Source organism: Rhinoraja longicauda, chromosome 3 (genome assembly GCF_053455715.1).
Source record: "Rhinoraja longicauda isolate Sanriku21f chromosome 3, sRhiLon1.1, whole genome shotgun sequence".
Taxonomy (NCBI): Eukaryota; Metazoa; Chordata; class Chondrichthyes; order Rajiformes; family Arhynchobatidae; genus Rhinoraja; species Rhinoraja longicauda.
This window is the reverse complement of record NC_135955.1, coordinates 23,543,724-23,569,001: the sequence shown is the minus strand read 5'-3', so window position 1 is coordinate 23,569,001 and position 25,278 is coordinate 23,543,724. Positions and strand designations below refer to the sequence as shown.

The 25,278-nt window shown below is 42.0% G+C and overlaps 1 protein-coding gene across 1 annotated transcript in view; it reads right to left on the bottom strand.

Moving 5' to 3' along the window:
* Positions 1 to 2,485: 2,485 nt before the first annotated feature.
* LOC144592233 (phospholipid-transporting ATPase ABCA1-like) overlaps positions 2,486 to 25,278 on the bottom strand; it is a 136,296-nt gene continuing 113,503 nt past the window's right edge. Inside the window, 14 exon segments of the mRNA XM_078396766.1 lie at positions 2,486 to 4,849; positions 8,289 to 8,532; positions 12,728 to 12,820; positions 15,082 to 15,185; positions 16,155 to 16,289; positions 16,483 to 16,624; positions 18,589 to 18,695; positions 19,787 to 19,849; positions 19,959 to 20,079; positions 20,576 to 20,705; positions 21,633 to 21,756; positions 22,725 to 22,869; positions 23,757 to 23,872; positions 25,021 to 25,198. Coding sequence (XP_078252892.1) covers positions 4,709 to 4,849; positions 8,289 to 8,532; positions 12,728 to 12,820; positions 15,082 to 15,185; positions 16,155 to 16,289; positions 16,483 to 16,624; positions 18,589 to 18,695; positions 19,787 to 19,849; positions 19,959 to 20,079; positions 20,576 to 20,705; positions 21,633 to 21,756; positions 22,725 to 22,869; positions 23,757 to 23,872; positions 25,021 to 25,198 — 1,843 coding nt within the window. The 3' untranslated portion in view covers positions 2,486 to 4,708.

Below are 25,278 nucleotides of genomic sequence, written 5' to 3'. Positions count from 1 at the left end.
AAGGAAGGAGGTATACCGACAGGTGGTGCATCTTCTGCTGTTGCAGGGGAAGGTACCTGGGAGGGGGTGGTTTGGGTGAGAATGGATGAGTGGACCAGGGAGATGCGGAAGGAACGGTCTCTGCCGAAGGCTGAAAGGGGTGGAGATGGGAAAATGTGGATAGTAGTGAGATCCCGTTGGAGGTGGTGGAGTTTTTGGAGGATTATGTGTTGCATGCGGTGGCTAATGGGGTGAAAGGTAAGGACTTAGGGTGGACTCTGCCTCTGTTGCAACTAGGGGGAGGGGGAGCAAGGACGGAGCTGCAGGGTACCGAGGAGACACGAGTGAGGGCCTCATCTATGATGGAAGAGGGGAACAACCCATTCCCTAAAGAATGAGGACGTCTCGGATGTTCTAATATGGAACACCTCATCTTGGGTGCAGATGCGGCGTAGATGGAGGAATTGGGAATAGGGGATAGTCTTTGCAGGAAGCAGGATGGGAAAAATGTAGTCAAGATAGGTGAGGGAGTCAGTGGGTTTGTAATAGACGTCAGTCAATAGTCTATTTCCTGTGATGGAGACTGAGATCAAGAAAGGGGAGGGAAGTGTGGGAGATGGTCGAAGTAAATTTGAGTGCAGGCTGAAAATTGGTGGTGAAGTTGATGAAGTCCATGAGTTCTGCATGGGTACAAGGGGTAGCACCAATGCAGTCATCAATGTAACAGAGATAGAGTTCGGGGATAGGGCCAGTGTATGCCTGTAACAGGGATTGTTCAATGTACCCTGCAAAGAGGCAGGCATAGCTGGGGCCCATGCGAGTGTCCATAGCTAAGCCTTGGACTTGGAGGAAGTGGGAGGAGTCAAAGCAGAAGTTGTTGAGGGTGAGGACCAGCTCCGCTAGGCGGAGTAGAGTGTTAGCAGAGGGAAATTGTATGGTTCTGCGGTTGAGGAAGAAACGGTGGGCTTTATGGCCTTCCTGGTGGGGGATGAGGGTGTAGAGTCCATAGTAAAGATGAGGAAGTGGAGGCTCGGAAAGCAGAAGTCATTAAAGAGACGAAGGGCATGTGAGGTATCTTGGACATAGGTCAGAAGAGATTGGACTCGGGGGATAATATAATATTTATGTTTCGGATTCTAATTGAACTGGGAAAAGATTTTACTCCTAAATATTTAACAAAATGTGTATTTAACAATTGAATATTTAACAAAACTTGAGTTGCTGATGGCATTCCATTGTGTGGCAGCAAACCTCATATTCCGTGTGCAATGGCATTTTCCTCCATTCAGTAAGTTTAAAACCTGCTGTTTAACATATTATACATTATCATTATATTTCACAATTTTATTCAGTACATATTTATCTCATTCCCCATTCTCTCTTTGTGTTTCCACCTTTCCTAATTTATAGCCTTGCAGAGAGATTTATCTTTATTATGTCTTCTGAATGCTAAAATAACAAGGAGACGACCAATTTCAGGATGTAATATTGCATTCCTTGGGACCACAAACCAGGTCTCCCTCCTCAGGAAGAGAAATGTGCCAGACTGCCATTTATCATCAAAATAACTATTTGACTACTTGTCGATACTCACAAAGCTATTATCTACTGTAGAACATTGCCACAAAATTTGGCAAGATCGGGACATAGAAACATAGAAAATAGGTGCAGGAGTAGGCCATTCGGCCCTTCGAGCCTGCACCGCCATTCAATATGATCATGGCTGATCATGTGCTATATATATATGGAGCTCCCACATTCCCCTAGGTCTCTGTCAACCTAATGAATGGTCATTAATGTGTCTGAAGACGAGATCCATTAATTTTATTTCTGCATTGGCTGAAGGAAAGAAAGATGAATGTGCAAATTGAATCAATATGGAGCTTTTCACTTGCTAATATGTCCCAGATTCTTTATGGAGCATCACCTGACAATACTCAATGTATCACTTCAGGTGAACAACGACTGGTTCTGGTTGATTACTGCGCAAACACCTCATAAGTGGTTATCTCGCGCAGGTCAGAGTGAGTAGGTTGAAGAGCATCAGAGAGGAAAGAGGTGGAGTGATTTAAGAAGGGAACTTCAACTTGGGGGGCATAAAGCCCCAGCCATCATCACCAATACTGGAGTGTTGAAAATCAAGGAAGCTGCAGGAATTGGAGGAGTTCAGACATCTCCATGTTGTATTAAAAAGAAAAATGCCTGAAACACTCAGCAAGTCAAGCAGCAGGTAAGATTCAGATCAGAGAATTTCCCATCTATCCCTCTTCCATCCCCTTGGCAACTTAAAACCAACTTGATTTCTCTCTTTCCCAGTTCTGACAAAGTGTGTTTCATCCGCAACTCTGCTTCTCATTTCACCGATGCTGCCTGGCCTGCTGAGTGATTCTAGCATTTTCTTATTTTACTTCAGATTTCCAGCATTTGCAGTTTTTTTTATCTCCCTCTGGAAAAGTTGTAGAGAAAGTAAACAGTGAAGCCAAGAGCAAATTCAAAACTCAAGATACAAATTTTAAAAGGTTTAATTATGCCGAGGCCATGAAATTTGCAATTTCAGGCAAGAATATTAAATAAAATAGAAAATGCTGAAGTATTTGTAGAGAAAGCAACAAAATTAACATTTCAGTTCAATGTTGCCTTATCAAAGCTGAATTTTAAAATATTTTAACATATTAAAGTGTCTACACTTATATAAGCCTTGTCTAGAAATTCATTGTACAATGAGTTGGCTAGGTGCCCATAACAGGGACTCACACATACACACACACAGGCTTCGATTCAGATTTTGTAAAAAAAAGATGCATTTATATGTCATTTTTCAGTTTAAAAATACTCCAAAGAAAATGTAGTTTGTTTGAACGGTAAACAATGTGGTTAAATTCAGTAATTTTATGCAGGGCAATATCCCAGAAGGATAATGCTCAAATAATCTCTTCTCGCGACATCGCGTGAAGAGATATATATTGGTAAGGACACTTGAGGATGAATCCTTACTCCAGACAGAGAAAAGGAAATAAGTCAGAGGGTGGATAGGGCTTTGCTTAAACAGCTTATCCAGTAAATAACATCACCGGTAATGGAAGACCTCCTCGCTACCACCTGAGTATGTTCGCCCAGACTCTGCGGTCAAGTCTGTGGTCAAGTATTGAGGTCGGATTAAGGCTGACTCTCAAGGTCAATAGCTGAGAAAGCTTGCAGATTCACCCAGCACCACTGGTCATTATGACTAGATGCTGTTGAGTAAAAAGCAGAAGCCATCAAAGGGTAAATGTGGGTGAGATGCACAATCTGTTCTCTATAGTACAATAAAACCAACTTGTGCTTTCTAAAGCATGATAAAACCTTTCTCATAAAAGCTCCATCTCCAATTTTTAAGCTTTCACTTATGGGACCAAACTTAGTTAAGTATGAGCTAATAATGAGAATGAAGGTAGCACTAATTGTGCTGACCTTTGAAACATCAGTCTGTGTATAAAGCCTTTGGAACATAAAACTACCAACCCTTCCTCCGTAACATTGTCTGACACGGACCCTTCTCTTGCCCATCTGGTTTCGGAAGACTTATCTATGTTTCTTATAGCTCAATTCTCTCCCAACCCAGATCCTGAACACCCCTGCCACGCCAACACACACCTAGTCCCCAAACTAGATGAAATCAATGGAAGGGATTGAGCATGAACATAAAAAGCCTGATAGTAGATTGCTTGGGGCCAATATGGGAATTGGCGCTGAGAGATTAGCCATGAATTTACCAGATAGTGGAGCAGGCACAAGGGAACACATAGTCCACTCCTGCCTCTATTTCTCACGGATAACTAAATGATGTCAATGTTAATACAATTTTAATTTCTTACTTAATGCAGAGAAAAAAAACATACAAAAACATTTAGACATTAATATTCCCTCACAAATAAGTTTTTTTTTGGTGCTGTAACATTTTGATATGAAAAAATGACTTAAGTTATAAACATCAAGGCTTTGTCATCTCCAAGCAGAGATATTTCTTTTCCTTTGTTTGCATTTATAAAGACTGATTTGGTTTTACAGTGCAAACAAAATCAAAACAATATGTTCCAGAACATTCTGTATAAAGTGCTTGGAATGAAACGAACAAAGTATATTTAAAGATGACCATTAGCAAACTCTAGTACTCATGGAAGTGTACAAATTCATTCTTGAAAGAATACAATGTAAACACTTCTGTTTTAACTAGTTATACCTGTAGTTGGTAAATAAATACTTTTTAAAGATTTGTGTTAATATCTATAAAGTTGACTCATAGAGGGATTATTGAAATTGAGGCCAGCTTTGGTTATGTATTCTGAAAGCTTCAGAATTTGGTAAATATTTTGTCATCCATTTGGTGATGTCTGAGTGCACATATGTGTGGGTGAGTTATTGATTAACTAACTCAGTTACTGGCCATGGTCATCAGTAACTCCAAGATTGTCACACTGTTTTGCTAAACTGAAATTGAATATAATACTAGAGTTTCACAAGGTCATACAAGTTATAGTTTGTAATACAAACTATATTCAAGTTTTAAATTTAACCTCAGTACAAATCAACCACAAACAGAGGCACTGCCCTGTCACAAAATAGTGGAATTGTTGCATTGGATTGCATTGAATGGCATCAGTAGAGAGTCCAGTTTTATTCTTTCTCCTTTTTTCCGAAAGGAAAGTTCAGAGTCTGAATTCTGTTCAGATCTGACATTCATTTCATCAGTTCACACACAGCTTTCCTTCACTTTGTCGTCGTGTAAAAATGTGTTGAGGAGTGCAACATTCAGGACAGTTTCATTTCTGTGAATGGACATGTCCTTTAACAGGTCCTCATCACTTTGGTCCTTGGCAAAGTTTACAAATACCTGAAAACAAACACACAATGAATCACACAGAACAAGGGGCCAAAGAACTGAACTTACTTTTTAAGGAGAATATCTGTACTTGCATAGAACTTATCACAACTTATCACAACTTCAAGCAAATGCTTTAGGGCCAATATAATATTGGTGAAGTTTATCCCTAGCTTTAAAGCAGGAACTTTGCAACCAATTTGTTCATAGTCAGGTCCAAGAAACAGAAATATTAACAGGTGTAGATTGTGACGGTGTGGGTTCCCACCAGGTGCTCCAAAAGGCATGATGGTCAGTAGGTCAGATGGTCATGATGATTCACCGTCCGGCGCGGCCTGAAATAGGCCGCGGGATTTTCTCTGCCCGGTGGGGGCCCCGACGTGGCAACTCCAACAGCCTGACCGTGGGAGAAGACGGCAGGGGAAGAGAAAAAGACATTCTAGCCTTCCATCACAGTGAGGAGGTGACTGGAGGAGACTCACTGTGATGGATGTTTCTTTTTGTTTGGTGTTAGTTTATGATTGTATGTGTTATTGCATTTTTATTGATTATTCTTATTGGTCTTATTGTTGAACTGCGGGTAATTTTTCATTTCACTACACATTTATGTGTATGTGACAAATAAACGACTATTGACTATTGAGGTTAATTGACCTTTCTAAATTGGCCACAGTGTACAGGTGAGTTGCAGAATCTGGGGAGAGTGGATGAAAATGTGGTGAAAAAAATAAATGAGATTAGTTTAACGTAGATTGACACAAAAAGCTGGAGTATCTAAGTGGTCAGGCACCATCTCTGGAGAGAAGGAATGGGTGATGTTTTGGATACCCTTCATCCTTCCTACACATTAGTTTAATGTAGTTTAGTTTAGTTTAGATATATAGCATGGAAACAGGCCCTATAGCCCACCACATCTATGCCAACAATCTATCACTCACTCACACTAGTTCTATTTTATCCCACTTTCTCATCCTATACATTAAGGGCAATTTACAGAGGGCAGTTAATCTACAAACCTGCATTTCTTTGGGATATGGAAGGAAATCACAGCATGTGAAGGAAACCCTACGCATTTACATGGAGAACATGCAAACTCCATACAGGCGAGTTGAACTGGTACTTTCGATCTGTCTTCACTAAGGAGGATACAAACAATCTCCCAGATGTTCTAGTGGCCAGAGATCCTAGGGTGACGGAGGAACTGGAGGAAATCCACATTAGGCAGGAAAAAGTTTTGGGTAGACTGATGGGACTGAAGGCTGATAAATCCCCAGGGCCTGATGGTCTGCATCCCAGGGTACTTAAGGAGGTGGCTCTAGAAATTGTGGACGCATTGGTGATCATTTTCCAATGTTCTATAGATTCAGGGTCAGTTCCTGTGGATTGGAGGGTAGCTAATGTTATCCCACTTTTTAAGAAAGGAGGGAGAGAGAAAATAGGAAATTATAGACCAGTTAGTCTGACATCAGTGGTGGGGAAGATGCTGGAGTCAATTATAAAAGACAAAATTGCGGAGCATTTGGATAGCAGTAACAGGATCGTTCCGAGTCAGCATGGATTCACGAAGGGGAAATCATGCTTGAATAATCTACTGGAATTTTTTGAGGATGTAACTAGGAAAATTGACAGGGGAGAGCCGGTGGATGTGGTGTATCTCGACTTTCAGAAAGCCATCGACAAGGTCCCACATAGGAGATTGGTGGGCAAAATTAGAGCACATGGTATTGGAGGTAGGGTACTGACATGGATAGAAAATTGGTTGACAGACAGAAAGCAAAGAGTGGGGATAAATGGGTCCCTTTCAGAATGTCAGGCAGTGACTAGTGGGGTACCGCAAGGCTCGGTGTTGGGACCGCAGCTATTTACAATATACATCAATGACTTGGATGAAGGGATTAAAAGTACCATTAGCAAATTTGCAGATGATACAAAGCTGGGTGGCAGTGTGAACTGTGAGGAAGATGCTATGAGGTTGCAGGGTGACTTGGACAGGTTGTGTGAGTGGGCAGATGCATGGCAGATGCAGTTTAATGTGGATAAGCGTGAGGTTATCCACTTTCGTGGTAAGAATAGGAAGGCAGATTATTATCTGAATGGTGTCAAGTTAGGAAAAGGGGACGTACAATGAGATCTTGGTGTCCTAGTGCATCAGTCACTGAAAGGAAGCATGCAGGTACAGCAGGCAGTGAAGAAAGCCAATGGAATGTTGGCCTTCATAACAAGAGGAGTTGAGTATAGGAGCAAAGAGGTCCTTCTGCAGTTGTACAGGGCCCTAGTGAGACCGCACCTGGAGTACTGTGTGCAATTTTGGTCTCCAAATTTGAGGAAGGATATTCTTGCTATTGAGGGCGTGCAGCGTAGGTTTACTAGGTTAATTCCCAGAATGGCGGGACTGTCATATGTCGAAAGACTGAAGCGACTAGGCTTGTATACACTGGAATTTAGAAGGATGAGAGGGGATCTTATCGAAACCTAAAAGATTATTAAGGGGTTGGACACGTTATAGGCAGGAAACATGTTTCCAATGTTGGGGGAGACAAGAACCAGGGGCCACAGTTTAAGAATAAGGGGTAGGCGATTTAGAACGGAGATGAGGAAAATCTTTTTCAGTCAGAGAGTTGTGAATCTGTGGAATTCTCTGCCTCAGAAGGCAGTGGAGGCCAATTCTCCGAATGCATTCAAGCGAGAGCTAGATAGAGCTCTTAAGGATAGCGGAGTCAGGGGGTATGGGGAGAAGGCAGGAACGGGGTACTGATTGAGAATGATCAGCCATGATCACATTGAATGGCGGTGCTGGTTGGTCAAATACCTTGGTTTTAGGGTACAAGTTTGAGAATTGTCAAGGACACCAGTTTAGAAAAGGATTCCACAACTTAGGGCCCAAGATTAACTCACCAAAAGTGGGGAATAGAAATTGGCAATGTGGAAGCTGGGAATGCAAGAATCTTAAAGTGGGGAGGAAAGAAAAAGTGATCTTGTCTGCAGGGTGTTACATCAAAAAGGAAGCACAAAATTTGGTTTAGTTTAGTTCAGAGATACAGCATGGAAACAGGCCCTTCAGCCCATCGTCAATCGATCACCCATTCACACTAGTTTAGTTTAGTTTAGAACTATGTTATCCCAATTTCACATTAACTATCTGCACACTATGCCAATTGGCAATGTGCCAATTAACCTGCACACCTGCATGTCATTAGATTGTGGAAGAAAACTGGAGCACGGAAACCCATATGGTCCTAGGGGGAACATGCAAACTCCACACAGACAGCACCCGAGGGCAGGATCAAAACCGAGTCCCCAGTGCTGTGAAGAGATACATCTCTTCATGTATCCGCCACATGAAGAGATATTACATTTGTGATGTTCCTGCTTCACAAACCATTCTAAATCAGTGATAATGTACGCCCATGGCATTTAAGCATCAGTTAACAAAAAAAAAGCAAGCACTTACTTGGTCTAACGTGGTTTGTGAGACGGAGTAGTCCTCAATGTGAAGCTTCTCCTTGTTGTTGGAGAGAATACTAAAGATCCTTGATAAGGATGACTGACACGAAGGCAACTGGTACTGGAGCATGCTGCGGTGCCTCTCCTTGAGAATGCTACCAGGGAAAGCCCGCTTAAAGAACTGCTCCATGGGGCCCAGGTCTGGGTTCGGACCACGTATCCGCACAATTATCGTGTATCCATCACCAAACCTGGAAAGAAGACAATGCGAATGGTTTTAGTGAATAAGTTACTGGTAAAGTACAATTTGAAGACCAGTATGTCACAACTTACACGAGGAACTATTGGTTATGTGTATTCTCCTTAGCACGTATATTTACAGATGGCCACCTACTCTAATATATCAGGTTGTGCAGTACCTTGGATTGTAACCTTGGGAGCTATGATTTAAATCCAGCAAACATTTATATGTGAGCATTTCCTTCAGTTGTCAGTTTTAATGATTTTGTGTAAATCAGTTGGGTATGGCCAGCATTTATATCATTACCAAGTGCTACTGATGAGTTGATGGTGAATCTCCTTTTTGACAATGTCCCTCATGGTAGGCTGATCTGGAAGATTAAGGTACATGGGATCCGCAATGACTTACTAGTTTGGATTCAGAACAGGCTTACCCACAGAATATAGAGGGTAGTGGTGGACGGTTGTTATTCTGGCTGTTGGTCTGTGACAAGTGGAGTTCTGCAGTGATTAGTGCTAGCTGCCTGACCTGCTGAGTTACTCCAGCATTTTGTGAATAAATCGATTAGTGCTGGGATCTCTGTTATATGTACAAATATACAAACAATTTGGATATAAATGTAAATAGGTTAGGTAATACGTTTGCAGAATACACAAAAATTGTTGTAGTTGCAGACAGTGAAGGAGTCTGTCAAAGGATGTAGCAGGATATAGATCAGGTACATATATGGGATGAGAAATGGCCAGTGGATTTTAATCCAGGTATCTAAGATGTTGTACTTTAGGAGGATGAATGTATGAGGAAAGTATACAGTTAATGGTAGGACTCTAAAGAGCATTGAAGTGTGGACTGATCTTGGGGTCCATGTATATTGTTCCTTAAAAGTAACGTCATGATTTTCACCTAAAAGTAGCATCATAAGTATGAATGAATGAATGAATGAATATAACTTTATTGTCATTCAAAACTATACAGACGAGTGCATATTTGAACGAAATTCCATTGCAACGGGCTTCAATGTAACACCAAATAATAAAAATTGATTAAAGAAAAATAAATAAATAAGTAACTCGCACATAAAATAATGGCGGCAAATCATTGTGAATTCAAGAGTCTGATGGCTCGGGGGAAGAAGCTATTGCAGAACCTGGCTGTTCTGCTCCGTACGCTGCAGTACCTTTGACCAGAGGGCAGCAGGGTGAACAGTCCATGATGGAGATGGGAGGGGTGGAGGGTATTGCACCGAGGAGTCCCCTGCAACCTGTTCCTCGCGCGGTTCACAGACTCGCCAGCCGCCTGCCACTATTGCAGGTTGGAAGAGTCTGTGTACCACATGTACATGCAGTGTGTGAGGTTGCAGCCCCTGTTCCAATATCTAAAGGGGCTGCTCCTTGCTTTTTGACTGCACTTTTCACCCACCATCCTCATCTTTGGACACCCTGTGCGTAGGGGAGAGGGTAGGGCCGAAGATGTCCTGGTTGGGTTGCTCCTGGACCTGGCCAAGCTGGCCATCCGCGACTCATGGCGCCAGGCGGAAGAGGGCTCTGCCCGAGCCAGCTGCCTACCCCTTTTCCGGGGTTACATCCGCGCCCGGGTGGTGTTGGAGAGGGACTACGCGCTGTCCACGGGCACCCTGGAGGATTTCCGGGACCGCTGAGCACGGCGGGGGATTGGATGTATCCTGGATGGGGATTGTAATATAATTGTATAATAGTTTCAATTGGCATATTTGTTTGTATAGTGTTCTGGTGGTGGGTTCTGTTTTGGTTTTATTGTATTGTATATATCATTTTAATATTTGAATAAATATTTTTGATTTAAAAAAAAAAAAAAAAAAATTAAAAATGGAGATGGGTGGGGCCTTTAATGATATTTTTGGCCTTGGACAAGCAGCGTTTGTGTTCAATGTTCTGGATGGAAGAAAGTGAAGTCCCGATGATTTTCTCAGCCGTCCTCACCACTCTCTGCACGGACTTCCAGTCTGAGGCTTTGCAGCCCCCAGACCAGACAGAGATGCAGTTGGTCAGTATGCTCTCTATGTTGCCCCTGTAGAAAGTGGTGAGGATGGGATGGGGGAGGTGTGCTCTTCTCATCCGGCGCAGAAAGTGCAAACGCTGCTGGGCTCTCGACTATGCTCGCCTTCATCGGCACGTACATTGAGCATGAGTCAGGAAGTCATGGTACAGCTTTATAAAACTTTGGTTAGGCTATATATGGGGTATTGTGCTCGGTTCTTTTTGTTCCTTCACAGGAATGATGTGAAGGCTTTGGGTGGGTGCAGAAGAGGCTTATCACGATGCTGTCTAGATTAGAGAGTGTGAGCTAAAAGGAAGACGAACTTAGATTGTTTTTTTCTGGAGCATCGCATGATGAGGGGAGATGTGAAGGAAGTTTATACAATTATGAGAGGCATAGAGAGATAGAGATATAGTCAACGCTTCCTTCCCAGGGTCAAAGACTAGAGGGCATAGCTTTAATGCTACAGAGGAAAGGTTTAAAGGAGATATGCAGGCAAGTTTTTTTACAAAGAGAATAGTATGTGTCTGGAACATGCTGCCAGGGGTTGAGGTGGAAGAAGATACAATAGTGGTGTTGGCAAGGCTTTCAGATAGGCACATGAATATGCGGGTAATACTGGGATAAGGAGCACGCGCAAGCAGAAGGGATTAGATTAGTTTAATTTGCATCATGTTTGGCACAGATATAATGTGCCAAAGGGCCTGTTTCTGTTCTGTACTGTTCAATATTCTATGTACTGAAATTCATGTGGTGATGGTGTTTCTGCAATACTGTTAGGGAGGGATTCCCGGATTTAGATGATGAATGAATAATGATACGTATCCAAGTTGGGAAACATACAACTTAGACAATAACATGCAGATTGATACATCCCTGCTGCATAGAAACCTCAGCCTATCGGTCCTCCAAGCTGGTAAGTTTCTTCAGGATTGTAGCACAGGATGCAAACAAACTCTTTGAAGCACTTCCCTCTGGAAGGCGACTCCGGACTGTCAAAGCAGCCACAGCCCGAAATAAAAATAGCTTTATTCCACGAGTGGTAGTTCTACTCAATAACCAAAGTCTGTAGTTTCTTTTTTGCTCTGGTTTATTTTCACCCACATGTTTAGACCGTAATGTTGTATCCTTATTGTTTTGATGTGTTTATGCTTTATTCTTAATTGTTAACTGTATGTTTGTGTTGTCATTTGTAAGCGGAGCACCAAGGCACGTTCCCTGTATGTGTACATACTTGGCCAATAAACTTATTCATTCATTCACTCAATCTCAAAGTGCGATGAAGGGCCTATTATAAAAACCTTTAAGAGAGACGCCCTTATTCTTAGCAGTACCAGTGAGAAACTGAAAAATGAAACGACTCTTCCTTTACCAATATTTTTCATTCTGCCAATGCAAAAATTCAGCAAAGGCATCATTTTCTCTATTTCCAAAATTTATTCTAACAATGTAAGGCAAAATCATATTGAAAAGCTTTCCAATGAATCAGGCTAAATTTCTGAAAAGGGAGTATAAGAAAATAACTGCAGATGCTGGTACAAATCGATTTATTCACAAAATGCTGGAGTAACTCAGCAGGTCAGGCAGCATCTCGGGAGAGAAGGAATGGGTGACGTTTCGGGTCGAGACTGAAGAAGGGTTTCGGGTCGAGTCTGAAGAAGTGTCTCGACCTGAAACGTCACCCATTCCTTCTCTCCCGAGATGCTGCCTGACCTGCTGAGTTACTCCAGCATTTTGTGAATAAATCTTCTGAAAAGGGAATCGAGTTCACAATGAAAAGCACGTATTGATACAGAGAGGAATCAAAATTTGACCCTGTGAAATAATTTTAATTATTTTCAATGGTTTGACTGGATAAGCCTATAATTTTTCAGATGAAATATTGTTTGGTTTTCTTTGATAGTCCAATGCTCCTCATTTCAATGTTTGGATATTGCTGGGTTACTATATTCTCACAGTAGCGTTCTGAAAAAAGGTTACCAATCTGAGATTGTAACTCAATGCTCTCCCAACCTGCTATTTTCATTAGGTTATTTTTAATACTTTTAAATATTTTTAAGCCTATTTTTAACACTTTCTATCAATTTGATATTTTCCCCAATGATGAATATGCTTTGAACAAACATAAACAGTAGACTATAATCCTCTTTCTGAGACACATCAGCTTCAGTGTTGATGGAGGGGCTTACCTGTTCTTGAGGTGCTGTACGCTGCCCAGACATCGGAATTTGCCATTGACCATTATTGCCATCCGCGTGCACAGTGCCTCACACTCCTCCATGCTGCATGGAGACAAATCGTGAAGGCCATTAGGTTTGTAACTTCAGTGGAGACACTGCTCGACACTTTGTCATAATCACTCAATTTGAATTCAGAATGATTTAGGGCAAGTGCTGAGCTGCTGCATATTGATGAACAACACGTCAATCGTGTCAGTGATTTGGGGATGCCTAATCAATAACCTTTTGCAAGTTCTACCCTGAGTACCACAGAAGAGTCTCAAGTTTTAAAACTGAATGACATTCACAGACACGCAATGAACAAAAGTTTATATGTTTGTATTTACATTAAACACAGTCATGCATATTATACATATACTGTACAAATGCTATTATGTACATCTATATACTAAAACTCTTGTTTGTTTGTTTATTTGTGACCGAACTACAGCCAAAACGGTACACGATAGCGTGACAATTTTAGGCCCATCTTACTCACCATTGTCGCTTTAATGGTAAAGCAAGTAGTTTTATTGAAATCGGTGTTATATTTTTTTAAGTTATTCACATTTTAAAGTTTAAATCTATCTCCTAGGGAGGGAGGGGGGAGGGAGGAGGGAGGTGGGGGGGGGGGGGGGGGGAGGGAGGAGGGAGGGGGAGGAGGGTGGATAAGGGGGGTTGAGGGGGAAGGGGAAGTGGGATGGGGAGGGGAGGGGTAGGAGAGGATGCTGTACCAATGGAGGAGAGGCTTGGGCCCAACAGGTCCACTTGGTCTAGTATGTTATAAAGCTAATGTATAACTTGGTGTATATTGATTTATGCATTCATATATTCTGTTACACAAGTGTATGTACATACACTCACACAAAACAACATCGTAAAAGTATATGTTAATAGTATTCCTCTCCCTATTGTGCAGGGAAAACATTCTCTTTCCCTGAAAGCACAGGAGGCTGCAAATGCTGGAATCTGCTGGAATCTGATGCAACAAAAAAGAAGAGCATCTAGAAAAACTCAGCATATTTCAATTTCCCTTTCCATTCCCATACTGAGCTGTCAGTCCTCAGCCTCCTTCACTGTCAGCGTGAGGCCGATTGCAAACTAGAGAACATCACCTCATATTCCACCTAGGTGGTTGACAACACAACAGCATGAACGATGAGTTCTCCAATTTCAGATTATTCATATCCCCTCTGTCCCTTTCTCTCTCCTCCTACGCACCCGGGTTTTCTCTCACACACCCTTCTTCCTACCTCAAACCCCAGCCCTCTATCAACCTGTTTCTTTCTCCCCTCTTCCACACACTCCTCCCACTGGATCTAGTTCTCCCTTGCTGCTCACCCCTCCCCTCCATCCAGTTCCATTCTTCACCCTCCTTTCCGACAGAATCTGCAGCCTTTTGTTCTCCACTTATCACCTACCAGCCTCTATTTCTAAACTCCACCCTTCCCTTCGCTAATTGACTGTTACCTTCCAATCAACCCATCCTCAGCTGCATCCACCTCTAACTCACCAGCTCTTGCCCCACCCCTCCCCTCCCCTCCCCAGATCTGTTTATACTGGTTACTTCTTCCACTCTTTCGTCCAGATGAAGGGTTTTGATCTGAAATGTCCCTTTCCCTTCACAGATGCTGCCTGAGCTGCTCAGTTCCTCCTGCTGCTCCCCCTTTTTTCGATTCTCTTTCTGTACATTGAAAATGTACAGAAAAAGTACAAATATAACCAGGCAGTGGTTGTTAATAAAGTTAGCTCAACATTAATAGCCCTGCATCAACATAATTCTGATACCAAGCTGCTCTGAGGGCTGGTGCAAGTACAGCATGAGCTGGCACAATGAAGAATATATATATTGTTATATATATATTATATTAGAAATATATATAACTCGGGAAGTGGTTCTGCTGATATTGCTCATTATTCAGTGATGCTTGGGTATGTAATGCCACACTCAAGGTGAATAACTACAGAATCATCATACACCTTGTCCGCTTTTAACCTAATTAGACAGCTAACAAAACCATCGCAGCAACTGAGGAAATACTTATGTTCTGTGGTCAATGGTTACCATAGAGTGTCCTCAGTGCTACTTAGTAAGTGTGAATTCCTAGGTGAGCGTCAAAAAACAGGTGATAGTGAAATGCAGATTGGTATATATTCTACAAGGTGCAATATTTAGCATAAATGCAGGATTCCCTCCTGCCCTGAACCATCATGTCCTCAGCACCTCCAGGATCTCCGCTATGAACGTACACGAGGCACATTGCTGGGAACAATTTCAGAGGAGAAAATAGATGTAGTCTTCCTGCTGCTTGCCACTCACTCACCTGTGTGACGTTAAAACCACCGACCGCCCTCCTTTAATGATGTGGAGAATCGTGTTCCACAGGAATCTCCGTGCCTTTGGGTCCATCCCCGTTGTGGGTTCATCCTGTTTTTGACAACAACGCAGGCTCCAATTAAATATCAGTCACTGATTGTGAACCCAACATATTCAGAAGAAGTAGATTTATAGATAGTTAAAAGGTCACCCAACTGGCATTATGTTTCCCTGATGGAGAATTTAGAGAAACGAGTAGATTGAAATTTTAAAAGGTAAATTTGATGGCCGCCTTAATAAACAATAGACAATAGACAATAGGTGCAGGAGGAGGCCATTTGACCCTTTGAGCCAGCACCGCCATTCAATGTGATCATGGCTGATCATTCTCATTCAGTACCCCGTTCCTGCCTTCTCCCCATACCCCCTGACTCCGCTATCCTTAAGAGCTCTATCTAACTCATCTCCTAGTTGTTTCCTTTCTTCGCCCTTTTGGAGAATGTACTGCAGATTATAGAAATTTGCAGTCTTCTTATTTTGCCTCAACTCTTGTGCCAATTAAATGGGTATTGCTCATTGGGTGATTTCCTTGCCCTTATAATTGATTTATTTTTATGATCTCTATCAAAACCTCTTCATTATGAGTGTAATATTTAGATAGTGTACTTCTGTTTTTGATGCATTGGGTTTAGTTTGGCGGACAAAAAGGCTAGGGTGGCACAGTGCCACAGCTAGTAGAGCTCTGGCCAGACACCTCCAACAATGTGGATTCGATCCCCACCTTTGGTGTGGTCCGTGCAGAGTTTTGCACATTCTCGCCTGTGGATTTTCCCTGGGGCCCCAGTTTCCCAGAGAGGTGCAGATTTGCGCGTTAATTGGCAACTTTAAGTTGCCCCTAATATGTAGATAGGTGTTAGAACTTGGGAAGGTATTGATGAGAACATGGTGTGAATGGGTTACAGGGAAAATTAAAGAGGAAATGGGATTGGTCTCACATCTAGCACAAACTTGATGGGCTGAAGTGACCTCCTTCAATTCTCATAAGGAAATAAAAATCAGTGAATGGTAGAAAGTACTCACCAGAAATAAAACAGGAGGACCCCCAATCAAGGCCATGGCAGTGGAGAGCTTGCGCCGGTTCCCTCCGCTGTAGCAACCTGCCCTTTTGTCAGCATATCGAATAATTCCCAATTTTCGGATCCCCCACTCGGCTATCTGGAGGGCAGAAAAAACGTCAGTGCACACAGATAATTTGCTACAAAGCATCATACAACCCATAAAGATGTGAGTAGTCCCAAATTTTCCCCAAAACGTCTAATCAGTGAGATTTGATCACACAAACTCTGACCAAAATGCCACTCAGAGAGATGATGTGCATTCTGATGTTGCCGGTTGCACACTGCTTTACCTTGCAGATTTCCTTTTCGGGAATTCCGCGGAGGAGAGCATAAAGCTCCAGATGTTCCCGGCCAGTCAGCAGTTCGTTGATGGCGTCAAACTGAGGGCAGTAACCCATGTTCCGTTGGACATCTTGCATATTGGATAATATACTGCAGCAAGAAAAAAAAAAGCAAGATGAAGCCATTTGTTTTTAATTAGTTCTTTGTAACATGCTTTCCTTTTGGAAAAACCCCCATAATCTACTCTATGGTAATATGGCACAAGATGAAGAAATCTCTATGGTTGAGATGAAAAAACATCATGCTTCGGATCATGTCGTGTTACATCAACTGAATTAGGTGAAATTAAAGTAATTTTGGAAAGCTCCAATTTTGACTCTAATTCAGGTGCCTGCCCTTGGTGCACGTCATCCTTACATTAAACAGAATCTGAGATGCACTGCTATGAGAAGCTCATACACATTCCTCCTGTATCTCCTATCCCCTGGAACATCATTCACCATTCTAATTAGCTTTACACTGCTAGAAAATACAGAGTTGGCTTGGCTGCAGCTTAAACTCATTGACCAAGCCTGTCTTCTCAGGGGTCGACAGCTGGACTAAATACTAAAGGAGAAGATTAACCGCAAGACCTGGAAAGCAGGCCATCCCACATCTTCTCCCTTTGTTGGAGAAATGGTGTACATATGAAAAATGATGTCCTGTTTCCATAGTGCCTATTGAAACAGGCCTCAATTAGTCATACCGCAACCATCCTCTATAACAGCTGGTGCTCCAGTTATGGACCTCTTTCCATTCCTCTCCCTCCTGATTTGCTGTGCTAATCCATTAAAGTATCCAACTGCTCCTATACAAGGCTTTGGTCTGCATGTTATACTCTGCTAGAAAGTGCCTTGGTCCAGTCCCGCAAATAGAATATACAGGAATCTGAGCCTTTGGCAAGTCCCACAGGTTGCACTTGGCATGTTGGATGATCATTGTAGAAACATAGAAACATAGAAAATAGGTGCAGGAGTAGGCCATTCGGCCCTTCGAGCCTGCACCGCCATTCAATATGATCATGGCTGATCATCCAACTCAGTATCCCATACCTGCCTTCTCTCCATACCCCCTGATCCCTTTAGCCACAAGGGCCACATCTAACTCCCTCTTAAATATAGCCAATGAACTGGCCTCAACTACCTTCTGTGGCAGAGAATTCCACAGACTCACCACTCTCTGTGTGAAAAAAAACGTTCTCATCTCAGTCCTAAAAGACTTCCCCCTTATCCTTAAACTGTGACCCTTGTTCTGGACTTCCCCAACATCGGGAACAATCTTCCTGCATCTAGCCTGTCCAACCCCTTAAGAATTTTGTAAGTTTCTATAAGATCCCCCCTCAATCTTCTAAATTCCAGCGAGGACAAGCCGTGTCTATCCAGTCTTTCTTCATATGAAAGTCCTGCCATCCCAGGAATCAATCTGGTGAACCTTCTCTGTACTCCCTCTATGGCATGAATGTCTTTCCTCAGATTAGGAGACCAAAACTGTACGCAATACTCCAGGTGTGGTCTCACCAATGCCCTGTACAACTGCAGCAGAACCTCCCTGCTCCTATACTCAAATCCCCTCGCTATGAATGCCAACATACCATTCGCTTTCTTCACTGCCTGTTGCACCTGCATGCCTACTTTCAATGACTGGTGTACCACGACACCCAGGTCTCGTTGCATCTCCCCTTCTTCTAATCGGCCACCATTCAGATAATAATTGTGGCTTTGTGTGAACAGTGTTCATGCACTGGTGCACCCGCTGACAACATCCTCACCTTACACAGGATATGGGCGAGGAATAGATGAAGGCACAGTTACTAAAAGGATCATGAAAGTAGCCAGTGGTTTTAGCTAAATTAATTTATCTAACTTTATGCCTGGCAAGCCAGGCAATAAAGTACACTTACCAAATATTACATAGCAGATAAATAATGAAATAATGGGACCAGTTTAGATGGAGCGTCTTGGTCGGCATGGACGACTTGGGCCAAAGGGCCTGTTTCTATGCTGTATGACCCTGTGACTGTATATATTAATGAACTTTGAACAGTCAAAAACAAGATGAACGCCACACAGTCCTACCTGTGTCCTTTCAGGAAAGCTTCCCCTCCTGTGACGTAACTATCACCTGTCAACATCTTGAAGGTTGTTGATTTCCCAGCACCATTCACCCCCAGAAGACCGAAGCACTGGAATAAGAAAAATATCGGCATCAGAGAACTTGCACAGATTCCCAATTCTACACCGAAGGATTATTTTGCTTTGAAAAAATGAATATGATCATATAATCATGTACAGCACAGTCACACAGCTAGTGAAGCTGCTGCCTCACAAAGTCAGCAACTCGGTTCGATTCTCAGCATTGTTGCTGCCTGTGAGGATCGTGCATCTTTTCACTGTAACCACACAGGTTTCTCCATGTATTCCATTTTTCTCCTACTTCACACAGTGGTCATTGTAAATTCTAAGTGATTGATAGAATCTTGTCATTACAGGTGGGCAAGTAGGGAGAATAAGTTGTAGGGAAAATTTGCGAAGGAATTCAGTTGTTCTGTGTGCTGATATCAAATCAAATGTGTTAAATGCCTTAATTCCATGTCATAAGGACACGTGGAAATGTAATCAATTCCTCAGTATAATCATTGGGCTTTTAAGTGAATATCCTAGGAATACGTTCCGTGATAACAAATGTGGAGTAAACGCTTAATACAAGAAGCTTTTCATTTTACAATTGTACAAGATGTGGAGTCGTGTGTACAGCTCTAGTCACCTTACTATATATAGGAGGGAGGTCATTAAGCTGGAAATAGTGTCGAAAAGATTTACAACAAGGATTGGAGAGACTTGATAGACTGGGGCTTAGGTCTATGGAATGTGGAAGTTTGAGAGTGGCCTTACAGAGGTGCTGTATATAAAGACATGAGGGGCATACACAAGGTGACTGGTTACAGTCTTTTTCCCTGGGTTGGGGACTTTAAAACCAGAGGGCATTGATTTGAGCTGAGAGGGGAACCATTTTAAGGGGAACCCGAGGGGCAGCTTCTTCATACAGAGGCTGTATGCAATGAGCTGCCAGAGGGAGTGTCAGATGGGGAATGGTCTTTCTATAAGGGTGGCCGAATTGGATTTAACATTTTTTAAATGCAATTGGGCGTGCAATTGAAGACGACTTATTTCTAGGGTTACGGGAAAATGAGGCGGCTATCTTGGAGGTTGAGCAATGCATGGCTAAATGCCTTCTTTCTCTGCTGTGCAGACTATGTCTATACACACTCCTTACCTCTCCAGGAGGGATGCCCACACAAAGCCTGTCGACTGCAGGCTTCTGCTTCATCCTGTAGATCTGGAACAGAAACCCACTTGAAATGAGGCATGATACATTTACAAAGGAGTCAATTAGAACTTGTCCTCTTCTGCTGCTTGACTCAAAAAGCACAGTGTGTGTGACTCACCTTGGTGAGGCTTTTCAGCTCCAGGATATCATTCTGGCACCCACCACTCAAAACCCTCTGCCTCTCCTTCGCCACGTCCTCGTCTTCATCAGTCAGCGCTGGGAGCTTTATGGACGAGGGTCTAGACAAACACCAAAGAAAGGTAAGAACACTTCATGTTCCCCTGTCGCTCCATGATCAACTACACCATATACCAGTGAATAATTTAACAGGATGACTGCAAAACAGACATCTTCTCTGTCTGCTACTTTTGTTTTACCAACATTTTACTCTTCAAAATAACCTTGTATTAACCAAATTTTTTCAAATAGGTAGCAATTTCGCTTCATAACGGCTTCTGGATGCACATTAACTTACTGGATTGCAGGCTTTGTTTGATAAAATGAGCAGAACTATGAACCAACATATTAATTGAAAACAAAAGTTATTTTATCATTGTTTTCTACAGTTTTGTTTTAAAAGTGGTGAATAAACGTTACAGTTTTTCCAAACATTGCATTATCACACTGAAACACTGCAGAAGGCATTTTGTCCCAATTATTCTAAATGGGTGTGATGCTCCACATAAATCTCCCTCTCTGCTTTATCAAATTCTATGAACTTTTGGTAACATTTACCTTGGTTTTATAAAGAATCGGTACTGAATCAGCACGGTGATGATGAAGAAAACCACTCCCTCCACAGCCATAGCAAATAGGTTCCTTCCCACCAGATCCCAGGAAAATGGGGAGACAAAACGATTCTCACCTGCACAATAACAGGACATTTAACAATAGCAACATGTACTTAGAAGGCACACACCACATCATAAACCATCCCAAGCTACTTCATGTCTGAAGATGACCAAGAGCATATTGGGTAGCACAGTGGTGCAGCTGGTTGAGAAGTTGTCTCACAACTGCAACGACCTTGGCTCAATTCTGTCCTCTGGAGATGACTGGTTGGAGATTGCACATTTTCATTGTGAATGTGTGGTTTTTCCCTGGGAGATTTAGATTTAGATTTAGAGATACAGCTCGGAAACAGGCCCTTCGGCCCACCGAGTCGGCGCCGCCCAGCGATCCCCGCACACTAACCTACACACACTAGGGACAATTTTTACATTTTACCCAGCCAATTAACCTACATACCTGTACGTCTTTGGAGTGTGGGAGGAAACCGAAGATCTCGGAGAAAACCCCCGCAGGTCACGGGGAGAACGTACAAACTCCGTACAGACGGCGCCCGTAGTCAGGATCGAACCTGAGTCTCCGGCGCTGCATTCTCTGTAAGGCAGCAACTCTACCGCTGCGCCACCGTGCCGCCCTAGCTCCGGTTTCCACCCACATTGCAAACATGTGCAGGTTTCAATGAGTCTTGATGGCCATAGGGCCAGTTTCTGTGCTATATCTCCCTATGAGGTTGCTGGAAAAATTAAGGTGGGGTGGGTGATTGTTGGGGGCACGGGTTTGGGTGATTGTTGGGGACAACGACATGGAAATGGTAAATCAATTTTGTTTCAATTGTCACACCTGTGTTACAGTCAGCTCTTTAAATTTCCAAGACATTTAAATACGAGACCAAAATCAAATGTCACTGTGTCTAGTACAACGATTATAGTTTAAGACAGTTTCTTTTCAAAATTTAACAGGATTAGGGTTTCAAAAATAAAATAATCAATAAACTATTACGCACCAAATCTTTCCAAGGCATCTGCCATTGCCTGATTTTTCACCATGTCTATCAACCCACGACCCAGGCAGAAGTGAGGGAAGATCAGGAACACAGACTTTAGAACCTCATTAATGCTGTTCAGTTTCTGAAACAAGAAGAAACTCTTTCATTAATTCAAATAAATGTCGATAAAAGTGTTTAATTACCATCTATTGCAAGTGGCATGTGTACAAGAAGGCAGAAAATTATTATCAACTTTTCAATTTGTTGTGCTGAAATATTGAAATAAGGATTTGATGCGCATTATCATCAAGCCAGCCACAACCATCAAAGACACGTATTGTATTGCCTTAAGTCATATGATCACACAGACCAGAAAGCGGCAGTGAAGCAGATTTGAAGTGACGACCTTGAAATTGTAAGAATATGCCAGTTTCGGAGACTGAAAGGGAGACATCTGTAATCACCAAGCTCAATAGAAGCAGAATCAAAAGGCACCCACGTAACTAAACTGAATTAATTGGCTAGCTCAAAGAACACCAGGTTTTATTGTGCTGCTTGTGTTTATCCATGCATAAGTCCTACTGCCACAGGTGATATGCTATTCTGTCATATATGTCATCCCCATAATCTTATATTATCAGGCATCTACCGTGTTCCAATGATAATGATATTATCATGCAATTAATTTGCATTGTTACAAGAATAATCTAACTTAATAATTTATTTTCATTTCCAGTATTATTGAATTATTTGTAAAATCTTGTCCCAATGTTTTTGACTGTGTGTTTGTTGGCTCATACTATCACATTGATCATATGTACAAATTGCTTAAGGTAAATTATGCTATTATGCAAAAAACTCTTGCCAATCACAGTGGATCAAATCAGAAAATGTTACTTTGCACACAATGCTACATCCAACAGATAAATCTGAAACTGGATTCCATTTTTACAATCATTAAATTGTGTCAACAGATGCAGTTTCCCAAATCATACGATTAAGGACATCTCTTCATATATTAGTGAATATGAATATTCTACTGGTAGCTTAATGCTGCTCCATTCGATGAAAAGTTGATCATTTAATAATAATAATTGTTTAATGACTCACATTGTTGCTGAACAGCTCAAGGACAAAGGTTGCCACACTGCCATTGATCCCGATGAACAAGTTCACGCTGGTTAAAATTACATAGGCAGTGCTGGGGATTCTGAATATGAAGGACGCTGGGTACATCAAAGGTGTGATGGACCACCTGTAAGTAGAGAGAGAAACACTTGTAAGAAACGGACCCCCCGGGCCGGCACAGTACACAGATACTATTGCCGTTGCCACACAGGTCCAGAGACTTGTTTTCAATCCTGATCTCAGGTGCTATCTTCATGTGGTTCGCACGTTCTCCCTGTGACTGTGTGGGATTTCCCTGGGTGCTCAAATTCCCTCCCACCTCCTGGTCATGTGGGTTGGTAAGTTAAATAGCCACTGCAAAGTGCTCCTTCTGTATAGATGCGAGGTAGAATCATGGGGGAGTTGATGAGAATGTAGGGAGAATAAAAAAAGAATGTAGAATTAGTGTAATAGGATGGCTGGTGGCTGGTGCAGACGGGGTGAACAACTTTATCGTTGATTTGGTTGAGATGTTGTCTCACAACTGTATTTCTGATGGTTGGCTGAGTGCTGTCATTCCTGCTTCTGAAGCACAGAGTGATGGGTTCGATGCGTGCTTTTCCACATGCTTCGATTTAAACCAATTCAACACAATGGAAGATAAAGGGACAGCTGTTAGAAAACCGATGCCATCCTTTACATCCTATTGTCTCCTTGTTTGGATGAATTTTCAAGGCATTTCCTTGGATGATTTTTTTCCCCCCACCTGGGAACAAAGTCTGTGCAGTTTAAATACAATGCCCGCTGAAGTGACAACCTTCATGAAATCTGCCACAAGTGGAGGATGTTGAGCATTGTTGGGAGATAATGGGAGCACAAGGTCAAACCTTCGTACAAAAGTGAGGCAAAGCCAAGATTTTCCTCCAGCAAGAGAATATCTGAATGAAAGTTCTGTGTGTGCTTTTTGAAGCACTATTGCTATTTTGCTCTTTCACTTGCAAGCTCAATATTCCCGACCACAAAACCCTGACTTACCCATACAGGAAGAGAAGCAGAGCCAGCACAGGTAGGTTTGTGGAGGAAACGTATGATTTTTGTTGGAAGCAGATGAAAATGATGATGACAAGGGCGGCAGGAACAACATAGTTACACTGTGAAGAAGCATAAGCACAAGGTTTTGTGAGAGATACAGTCATCCATTGACAGGTTCATCTTAAATAAAATATTTTGGATTCTAATTCTACACTCTTAGCTCACTTGCAATATTGTACAGAAAATCAAAAACTGCAGATGCTGAAAGTCTGCAATAAAAAGGAAAAATGTTGTAAACACTCAACAGACCAGTCAGCATCTGTGGAGAGAGATACAAAGTCAACATTGCAGTCGTTAAGAGGTCTCCAAAGTGAAACATCAACTCTGTTTCTCCTTCTGGAAATACTGAATGTTTGCACCATTTTCTGTTAATATTTCAGTATTAATATATTTCAGTTTGAAGAAACCATAATCAGCCATGGGATCGCAGCTCATCCTTAGATGCCTGATCCAAATGCATGATGTAGCTACATTCCCACACTGAACTCCACATCTGAAATTCAAGACATTCATTTATTTAGTTTCAAAAGTGTTCGGCAGTAGACCTACATCATGCATTTTGCAATGGAGGAGAAATTACTACCATACATGACAAAATAGTAATCATCCATGATAAACAGATCTTCGAACTATGTGTGCCTTAATTAAATAAGAATAAGCATCTGAAAATAATATTAACAGCAACTTGTACTTATCTGATGCTTTACAGGAGAGTTACGAAATAAAATTGTCTTGCATAAATGTGAGGTTATCCACTTTGGTTACCCTACCTTAAGAGAGCAAGGGCTGTATTTTCATCTATGTCAAATGTCAGTGAATTAAGGACTATAAGTTGGCTTCACACTGTATCAAGATAATATTTAACTGTAAATTTCTTCTCAAAGGCTGACAAACATCTGGTGGATTTCTCCCATTTGTTCTGTGCACCTGCCTTTGTAAAGTCCACCTTTTCAGCTCTTCCATGGGCCTTTGTTCAATTAGGAAAAGCCTAGGTGGGATGATAATTTGCAATAAAACCTCACAGTCGTCGAGCACCAATGAAGGAAAGTTGGGCTACTCTAGTTATTCCCTGAATTCTGCTTTATTCCCATTGCCCTGCAAATATTTCCTTTCAAATATCTGTCCAATTCCCCCTGGAACCAGCTGCACATGGTTGAGTAAGAGGTTTTTTTCAGAGCGATAGAGATGGTTAAAGTTACTGACTTACCATATCCCACATGTAGTTGGCGAGCCAGTAGATGGCTGGCTTCACTCCGCTGATGAACTGCAGGTGCTTAGCTTTGGTGACGCGCTCCTGAACCAGGAAAACTACAAAACTTGCCGGAACAAAGGACATGGCGAAGATCACGCAGATGGAAACTAAAACATCCACAGAGGTAGTCATTCTGGAACAAGCACACCATCCAAAGTTAGGCAATGAAGAAAGTTTAGATCATAATAATCATAATCGTAATTTATTAGCCAA